This window comes from Lagenorhynchus albirostris, chromosome 5 (genome assembly GCF_949774975.1).
Source record: "Lagenorhynchus albirostris chromosome 5, mLagAlb1.1, whole genome shotgun sequence".
NCBI lineage: Eukaryota > Metazoa > Chordata > Mammalia > Artiodactyla > Delphinidae > Lagenorhynchus > Lagenorhynchus albirostris.
Window position 1 is genome coordinate 11,696,444 of NC_083099.1, and position 10,175 is coordinate 11,706,618.

At 44.5% G+C, this 10,175-nt stretch overlaps 1 protein-coding gene across 2 annotated transcripts in view; it reads right to left on the reverse strand.

The window, feature by feature from the left end:
* The window catches only part of EAF1 (ELL associated factor 1), a 49,038-nt gene that overhangs the window by 38,109 nt on the left and 754 nt on the right, over nt 1-10,175 (reverse strand). For both annotated transcript variants that reach the window (XM_060149578.1, XM_060149580.1), the window contains exons 2-5: nt 8,452-8,546; nt 6,500-6,636; nt 4,446-4,636; nt 2,532-2,765 (exon numbers count right to left, since the gene is read on the reverse strand). In XM_060149578.1, the coding sequence (XP_060005561.1) occupies nt 2,532-2,765; nt 4,446-4,636; nt 6,500-6,636; nt 8,452-8,546 (657 nt within the window). The remainder of the gene's footprint in view (nt 1-2,531; nt 2,766-4,445; nt 4,637-6,499; nt 6,637-8,451; nt 8,547-10,175) is intronic.

Here is a 10,175-nt window from a genome sequence, read left to right on the forward strand (position 1 = left end):
AAAAATATTTATAAATGACTCACTGTCTAGTAGAATTGTTCATATTAAGTTGCTTTATAAAAGTGAAAATAATACCAAGTTGGGCTTCCTGTTAAGGAAGCTGAATACTATTTATACTGTGCATACCACTCATATACTAATCCAGTACCCCCCGACCCCTCTGGCCAGAATCTTCACATTACCTTATACCACAAATCTGAACTAATGAGCTCTATAAAGCCTCAAAGTTTTGTCCAGTGTGTGACATTTAGGTTTTAGGAGTGAAGAATGTAAGTTTTCCCATCTAATACGATAAGAATAACAGGACCCCAGTTGATACCACTCGGAAAAGAAGAAAAGTGAACTTCTGTATTTCTGGATTACTAATCTCTAGGCCACCTCTCCTCAAAGTTTGTTCTGAGAACCCTGGGGTCCCTGAGACCCTTTCAGAAGGATTCGACCTGAAGGCCTCTCTTTTCTAACTACATATCTATGTGATGCCACATTTTCTTCATATACTTCAACCTAAACAACTTACGGCAACAGATTGAATGCAGAAGCAGATGTAAGAATCCAGCTTTGTACTAAGCCAGATGTTAAAGAGATTGGCAAACTTTTAAAGCAATGTTACTCTTCATATTAAATTTTTTTTTTATTTCGAAAATTTATTTTTCATAAAAATGTTATTTTTCTTAACAGGTGATGGTTTACTGTTGTTCTTTTAGACGAATTACTATTTTAAGTATTTCTCAGTTTTAATTTCTAATATGGTAAATATTGATAGATATAAGCTACACACACAAAAGCTCTCTGGGGTCCTCAAAAGTTTTACAACATAAAGAAGTCTGAGACCAAAAAAGGTGACATCTGTTGCTCTAGACGTGGAGAAGGCGATGGGATCAGCACCAGCTGACAACCTCCAATCAGCAGAGCTAAGCGCCATCACTTACAAAGAAGGTGACATGCACATAAACAGGTCAGTGTTATGGACCTGAAATCTCAGTTCTGAAATTTCTTATGCAATCAATTTGACCCAGGTTCAAACTGATCCATTTGTTTTTTTGTGGGGGGAGAAGATATAATACACATTACCATTCAGAAAAACAATATTATCATTACTCTGTAAGTTTTCACATTAGGGTTTACCAAATTTGCGCTATTTACTGTGATTTTAGGGCTTATCAATTGGTTCCAGTTGACGATCCTGGTTTAAATAACTCCAGTACTTTACTGTATATGAGGTATGCAAAGATTAAGGTCTTGCCATGGAAGAGCTGCGGGCCAGGAGGACTTGGAGCTATGAAGAGCTAACAGAAGTTTAAGGCGCTGGTAGGTAGGTAAGCAGCACTGAGCCATTTTTGGCTCTTTTATTCTAAGGAATAGTTTAGCACTGACTGGGCAAAATGAAGATGCTGAGTTATAGCCACAGTAGCTGTCTGGTCGTTCTCCACTGTGAATTCCAAACTCGCAGTGTGAAACTTACTCTCCCAAGCCAACTGAAAAGAGCATCAAGTATACCCTGCTATCCAGAAGCTGGGCCTGTGTTAACAAGATAGCAGATAACAGCCTTAACTGACGTCACAAAAGTGTTGAACTCACTCAGATAGTAGAGCAACGCCCAGCACAGTGGTTCTCCACTGGCACTGATTCCAACGCCACAGGGGCACTTGGCAATGCCGGGAGACATTCTGGGTTGACACACTGGAGGAAAGCAGGAGGTGCTCCGGCACCTAAGTGGGTAGAGGCCAGGGATGCTCTTTACGGCCCTACAAGGCTGGGGCCGGGCCTCACCTCAGGGGCTTACATGACGTCTACAGTGTGGGGCTGAGAGTGACCTCTGCCCGGCCCACAGGAGCAGGGTTACCTAGGCTAGCTTCCCCGCCACTGCCTCCTGACCTTCCAGCCTCCTCACAGAAGTCAGACCGGAAGAGAACATCCAACTCCAGGAGTCAGGAGAGAGGAGGGCGCAGAGAACCTGCACTCTCCCCACCTCCAAGACAAAGACATTTGTTTTTGTTCTCCCCTGCTTTGCTTTACTACCAACTGCACTCAAAGCCACCAGACCCTATAATGTCCCTTCCTTCCCTCCTGCGAAGGCTAGCTGGTCGCCAAACACCTTCTAAGGGCACAGGTTCCCAACTCTGTGGGCATGGGATACCGCACTCTGATGGCACTGGGCTCTCAGGACTGTATAAAACCTGGAGGTGGGGGACTGGGTGGGGGCAGGCGGCACCCCTAAAGCCTGGTATATGCAAAAGTACAGAGCTCTGCGGCTCACGTTTCAACACGTTCCAGAACTCACAAAACCTAATTTGTGCCAATAAGGAAAAGAAAAGAGATGGAACAGTTTTGTGCTTTTTCTCTTTTTACTGTTTGGTAACTTACTCTTTTCTGCTTCAAATTGCCTTTGTCAGGACCCCTTCTTATGCCTTAAGTACCATCAGGTTTATAGACTCTGGTGTAAGATGAACAGAAGTTCCAGCTCTGGCCTGACATTCCCTCTCCCCACCCCAAGCCTCCGCCTCGGCCCAGAAGCGGGAGCGTGCACTTACTGAGGGTGCACATGAGCTGGTTGCTTCCTTGCGGCCGGCCGGTTCCATTGGCGACGGCCGGCCTGCTGTTGTAGGGCTGCTGGTGTGACGGCTGCGGAGGGGACACGGGGCCGCTGTCCTCGCCTCCACTGCTGGAGCTGTCGTCATCGCTTCCTGACGAGCTCTCGGAGTCTGAGGAGCTGCTTGCACTGCTGCTGCTCATCTGTTCGATGATGTCCACCTCGGCCCTCAGCTCTGGAATAAATGACGGGACGGGGGTCAGCGCCTCTGTAAACAGTAAGCCTCTGTAAACAGTAAGCTGGCAAAACCAAGAGCAACGAGGGATAACTGAAAATGAACTCCTGCTTCTTGAATCCTTAAAAACAAACAAAATGACCCAAAGCAAAACCAACAAACAAAAACATCTAACACACCTCCAGAGAGGCAATGGAAACATTTAATTCACCCAAAATAACCAAAAAGCAGACTGCTCCAGGATAATGATTCTTCTGAGAAATGAATTAAGTCTATTTTGCCTTTATCTACTTTTAAAAAAAAAGAATTCTGAATTATGGGATTAAACACCGAATAAGAGAAGAGCAACATTCTGCTCATGGGCTCAAAAATACCTGACCAGGAACTGGAAGGTCTGAGCTCTTGCTCTGGATCCACCTCTGACCAGCAGGGAGACCCAGGTGGAAGGCAATAAATTTTCCAAGATGCTCCGGAAAAAGGACGGGCCACAGCAGACAGCCTCTGGGGGCCTTTCCAGCGTTCACGTTCCACAGGTAAACAAGGCTCACAGGAGGAGCCGCGGTGGCTGAAGAAAGATGGCGGGACGACACCCCTCCTCTGTGCTTTACACATTTGACTTACAGCATGCCTTCAGGTACCGCAACGTTAATAAATGTAAAGCAGGTAAGGAAACACATGTTCTACCTGACCACTTTAATGTGAGTGAGTACATTAACGATTCACCATAGGCTACAGCAAGGAAGATGCCAGATTTTCCTGTCCAAACCTACCATGAGGCCTTAAATGACTATGGTTCCTTTAAGCATAACTGGCAACAACAACCTGTCGTGGTCCAATTCCTGTTCGACTAAAGTGAAAACTTCCATAGACAGCATTCCAATATCCATGAGAAAAAAAAAAAAAAAAATCCAGAGGCTTAAGAACTGTGTACCATGCAGAGAGTGATCTCGTTTGTGAAAAGACAGTATTTCCACAGGGTGGAAAAGGCAAACTTCCCAAGGGCAACTTTTTATCTTTTCCTGTTTACTACTGTTATGGGTTTAACTTTGTTTCACAGAACTTCACAAATATGAAATATAACACTTACTTTCATAACTTTCTAAGTGTCTGGACAACTAAAACCATCCACTGTGTGGGGGAGAGAGCCAAGGTGAGTGCCTCTGTCTTGGTTTTACCTTGGAGAGCCCGACCAGACCTCTAAGTCCTTCTAGGCCAGCGTCCCCAGTGTCCCAGGTGCTATCATATTTACGCACTTTTGTTAATACAAAGCAGTGGTCGTGGAACTTAACCTAGACACTATACTAACATTGGCACACTTGGTTTTTACCCCCAGTACCTTGTAATTCTCTTCTTTCAAAGCCTTAAAAGGTGTGCTGTATGGACCTTTAGATGGCAGGCAGGCTTGTTTAAGCCTCAGGCCTCTAAGCAGAAAGCTGCAAAGACAGCCACAGCTCAGGTCACTGTCCTGGACTCTCCCTTGTCAAACGAGCCAAGTGGTAAACCTCGCCTCCACAGCCCGCCCCACCCCGCCCGCCATCACCTGTGGAACGGCGGGCCCTGCGGAAACTGTTACGATGGCGGAGAATGCCCACGCCGCCGTGTGCGTGGTCTCGTGATCTCCACAAAAACATCAATACCCTCCTCCAAGTTGCTACCATGGCTCCAGAAAATGCTCTCTACCTCTTTTGATATCATCCAGCTGAGGTTCAGGTGAGGGGTTATCCTTCAAGGGAGAGGTTTTGGGTCCAACCGGAGGCTTTGTTGGAGCTCTGAATGGCACAGGTGGCGGAGGCGGTGGTGGCTGTGATGGCTGTGGGGGACGCGCAGGCTGCTGTTCCATTCGGGCTTGGATTCTACTGCTCCCCTCAGCTCTGAAATGAGATACGGACTTTAAACTGGAGGAGCAAGAACAGTGGTTCTCAGGTTTGCCTCGTTTACCAAGCACCTGGAAGTCTCTGCAGAAGCCCAGGCTCTCTACAGACAGCTTCAAAATACTGATATTTGTTAATTTTATCACACAAACTACTCATTCTACTGCATTCCAGCTCTGCACCGTGCACCAGAGACACAGAGACGAATAAAACAGACTCGCTGCCCTCACGGAGCTCACATTTTATATCAAGCAGCAGGTAAGACACAGAGGTGGGATATAGTGCAATTACGAGAACCCATTTTAATAACGGAAAATGTAACTATTCACCTTGTGTGCAGTATAAAATTACAATTACACGTGAGTTATTAAACTAGCTCTTGAAATACTGGCCTGTTAGCAATTTTTTCCATTACCTATTTACTGCTTGCTCATTTTGTCACAGGCCAGCTCTTGCTGGCAGGTAGGCAGAGCACTCCACCCCAGACCAAGGAAATGCTACCTATTAACAATTTCTTCTGTAAATGGACTAGCTCAGCATTTTTCAAACTTTGGTGTCCACACAGATCACCTGGGGATCTTGTTAAAGTGCAGATTCTGACTTAGTATGTCCTGAAATCCTGCACTTCTAACAAACACCTAAGTGATAAAATACTGCTAGTCCCAGATGACACTGAGTAGTAAGTCAAACTCCCACAATCATCAGCTCTCACAGGCCTAAGAGCAGCACCTGGCTGGTGGAGGTAATCAACACAAACACACTGTGAGTCACAATCTCACTGATCCTCAGTCTCGTCTCGCGCGCGCGTGTGTGTGTTTGAGAGAGAGTGAGTGAGTGAAAGGGTAACAACACTACCTTTTCAAAAGTTATTTGTAAAGATTAGATAATGCACGTAAAACATCTAGCACAGTGCCTGGCACGTGGTAATAAATAAATAAAGTACCCTCAATAAATGGTAGGTACTTTTACTTTTTGTGGAATGAGTAAAGAAAAATGGCTTGAGGAAGCATAAGCAAAAAAACATTAAATACTCTCTTTAAAACAATTGACAATAATTATTGTATCACGATATAAATAGAACCACTGGGTTACTTCTATTTACAGAATGAAACTTGACTTTAAAATAAAATCTAATTGGCTTCACATGACACATGTAATGTCTGTTGAATTAAAAATCAGAGAGCTCATTGTTCAAAAAAAATAGACAAAGCTTTACTTTGGTGTAATAATGACCTCAAATGTACCTTGTAAAAATTTAATGTTTTCACTCTAATAAAGTATATTATTATTATTTCTTTAATTTTTATTTATTTATTTTTTTGCTGTACGCGGGCCTCTCACTGTTGTGGCCTCTCCCATTGCAGAGCACAGGCTCCGGACGCGCAGGCTCAGCGGCCATGGCTCATGAGCCCAGCCGCTCCGCGGCACGTGGGATCTTCCCGGACCGGGGCACAAACCCGTGTCCCCTGCATCGGTAGGCGGACTCTCAACCACTGCGCCACCAGGGAAGCCCAAGAATATATATTATTAAATTATTCTTTCATAACTTTAAGTCTGTAAATTTAAACCTTATCCCTTTGGTGGTACTATATCAACCATCATGAAATTAATAAAACTGATTTAATCATACAGTACACTCCTTTCCGCAATGTTTTCTATGTTTCAGGTCTTAAAAGCATTATCTCTCTTTATTGCCTTTGAGGAAAAAATATTTTATTGACTTATCTGAGAAGAGAGAGGTGAAGCTGCTGAGACTGCCAACAACACGAAGCACCCAGGTTCTCACATCCTTATAAAATAACTGAATAGATAATGTAAATCTACAGAAACGGCACATTGATCTGTATCTGCTTCTTCACATACCTTGTTTTCTTGACCTGGATGCTGCTGCTGAGCTTTTCCAGCACATATTCTCCAGTGTCGTGATTGATAATAAGCACACAGTCCTTCTGGTAAGGCCGCTTGTTCCCCTTGAACACAGTCATCGGTGGTGTGGATCCCTACACGCCACAAAAGTACAATTCAGACAATCAAACCAAACACACCAGTTATGCACATCAAAACTGAATTTACAGGTGGCTTTACCTCATCACATCTTTTATCAGAGCTACTCAAAAAGGAACAGAATGAACCGATTTGTATTTTAACTCCTGCTGGCTTCCCAAGCAAAAATAAAGAGGAAATAACAGTACGGCAAGAATCTGTGACTGTGCAACTGGCTCTAAGTAACCAAGAAATAAATATAAAATTTTTAAATTACTGTACATTTTTCCAGGGATTTGGGAAATGTTACAAATAATGGTAAAATGTGAACTGAGAAACATAAATTACGCATTACGTGTCTGACACTGAGAAGAGCTCTCACTGTAAGTAGTAAAGCTAGTGAGTGACCTCTGTACTTCCTTGTAATAGGAGAGTCCAGGCTTCCCCCCATGCCAAGTAACCACAGAGCATTCTCCAACAGCAGCTCGTTATTCTGGCTGGTTCACAGTAAGTACATCATTCCATTCACCCGCTTAAGCCCTTGAATCACTACCCATCACTCTAAGGCCAAAGAAGAAAATCTTTAAACGAGCCACCTGGCCCTTCCACCTTGCCCGGCTCCACTCGCCGCAGGCTCTGCAGGCTCCAGAGCAGAAGGAGCTGGCCTTCTCTCAGACCCAAGCTCTTTCTTGCAGGGATTTAACAGGGCTTCTGCCTGCAACATCCCACCCTCTCCTTCCCTTTTAATTATTCAACATTCAAATCTGCTCAAAGGTCACTTCCTCAGGCAAGCCTTCCCAGATTTTCCAAAATAAGTGCTACACTTTCTTATATTTATTTAAACTCGCTAAGGGCAAGAAACGTGCTTGTTTTGTTCAAGACTGTATTCTCAGTACCTAGTAGTGAGGCAGCATCCAGTAGGTGGTCATTAATATTTGCCAAATACAGCATTTAATCCTCTGTATGGAATCAGAAACTGCTTGGCTGCTTGACTCCTTATTCATACAGTAAAAATTAAGAGTTGGAAGAGACCTTAGGGACCATTGATGTAACCTCTTCATTTTACATTTGGGAAACTAAGGTCCACAGGGAGATGATGTAACTTGCCAAAGGCAACAAGTAATGAGATAGCAGTTTGAACTAGCAGACAATAAGTTTTCCCCAGCACAAAGCTTCCCAGGTCTCCCTGTCCAGAGCCTTTTCATTCTATCACTGGTTACCGAGAACTGATGTTCCAGGACAGGGCTGGGACATGCACTGACCCATGGTCATTAAGAGTATTCTGTCTGATCCTTTGGGCTTTGTGATCAGAGCGCCACCTCGGGCAAGGCTTCTCCATTCAGCTTTTAACTGGGTTCCTCAGCCCTAAATGGGCTGAAGGCTCTACACCTCTGGTTTCTGGCTGAAACCACCAGCCTGCACATCACCCCTTGCCAGACTCACGACCCGTGTCGACCCTGCTCCTGCCCTCTGCACTCCTAAGCTGCTGCTTTACATCCGTAGGGCACCTGGGCCTTTCTCTCTGTAGCTGCTGGGGGGAAGCTATGTGTGTCTAAGGGAGGGGCCAGGTGTCCACACAGGAACCTTGTCTACTTTGGGACAAATGGGGGAAAAGGGAGCTTGGGGAAAATGACAAAGAATTATTTTTACTCAAGTACCTGGGAAGCATGAATTCTACCCTGCCCTACCCCCAAAATTCCTTTTTCCCTTATACTGGCACTTCAGAAATCTAGATATATTTAAATAGGAGGAAAATCAAATTGCAATAACATAGAATATGAGGATTCACTGTGATTCCACATTAAAAAAAACAACAGTGGGATAAAACCTACAGGGATATGCGGCAGCGTAATTGTGACTTCATCTCCTTTGCCGACCTGAAGCTCTCCTTCACAGGAAGTGTCTATAGATGCCGGCTTAAAGTCATCTAAAGTGAAAGGAGAAAAGCATTTATCCACCAGGTTACTTTTGCTAAGGGTTTGCAGGGCATTCCCATGTAAGAACTGAAATTTTTTATAACTCAAATAAATGGAAAATACACACCATTTAGAATTTTTCAGAAAGCTATTTCATTGTGGACAGCTTCTCATATACAACAGCAGACAGAATAATACCATGAGCTGTGTGTACCATCGCTCAGCTTCAATAATTACCAGCTCTGGGACAATCTTGTCTCATCTATACCTCCACATACTTTTCTTCTCATTCCCAGTGGATTATTTTGAAGAAAAAAGGCTAGAATTTACACATTTTATTAAGCAAAGATATCCCCTTCTGCCAAGTGACAGATGAAAAATTAATGTTTTATTATCCACAATGAGGTGTTTTACTAGGGTTATTATAAGGATCAAAAGGAACAGAGCATATTTTTAAAATCCTGTGACTGTAAAACCCAATATGAAAGGCCATAGCACAATATAAGCTGATTTCATTTTGATAGGAACTGGCAAAGTTAGGATCTGCCACAATCCAGTTCCATAGCTTTAACAAGGATTACTCCTGTAGATGTTTGGAGCAGAAGGCTGAACTGTATTTCCAAAGGTTAATCCTGCCCATGTTTCTGAATTGCAGTTAGAGCACAGCATGAACAGCCACCTTACTCCCTTTTAACACAAACCTGCCTCAAACGGCAGGCCAGGTGCTTCTGTGAAGTGTCTTATTTACATTCCACATTGCCCTTCACTCTGCTAAAACATCAAATCAGTAAACTGCTCAGGAAATGACGCTCTTATCATATTCCCAATACCCTTCCTCTGAAAGGGCTGACCTGTTGTCAGTAGGAAGAAGAGTAATGGCCTGGCAAGTGACCACAGGAAAATAGAACTGCATTTATCTAACACACCCTCTTCCAAGGTGTTGAGTCACGTGTAGGAGGAGCTCCTCTGACAAAAACAAGTCTTAACCAGCATTGGGGCTACCAGGAAGGGAAACCAGGAGCCTGTGAATCACAGCGGTATGCTCAGTCAGCCAATTCTTCACCCAGGACACAGAGTGGAAGGGCCCTCTCTCAATAGGGTCTGTAATGATGGAGAAAAAGGAGGTCCAGCATAATGACTATCTCCACATTCCTCAGGCCTGCTCGCTCCTGCTTCCAAACATAGATCAAGCGCTAACTTATTCCTGGCTCTTAAATCCTAATTTTATTCTTCACCCACAAGGGATTTGGTCCCGAGGAAAAGTTGGGGTAGTCCAGGTGACCTCAAAAGACATCAAAATCACACGTAAAGCTAGCATGGAGACATTGAGGAGGGAGACTGATGAGGCACAGAGAGGATGTGGATTCCGGGGCTGCAAAGGGGATGAAGCACTGCGTCAGGGAGGGCAGAACCAAAACGGACGAGGGAAGAAAAGTGAGGAAAACAGGGAAGAAGAGAATGGAATAGGAGGGAGTGGACGCGGATCCCGAGAAAACAACAAGCGTTTCCTTGAAGCGTGGAGACCCCCAGTGGGGTCATGGCGGAAAGGCGGCTACAGAGAAGAGCTGGAGCCTGATGTGGTGTCGCAGCCTTTCAGAAATAAGAGGGGGAGCGTCAGTGCGCAGGAGGGCTGGACGCGG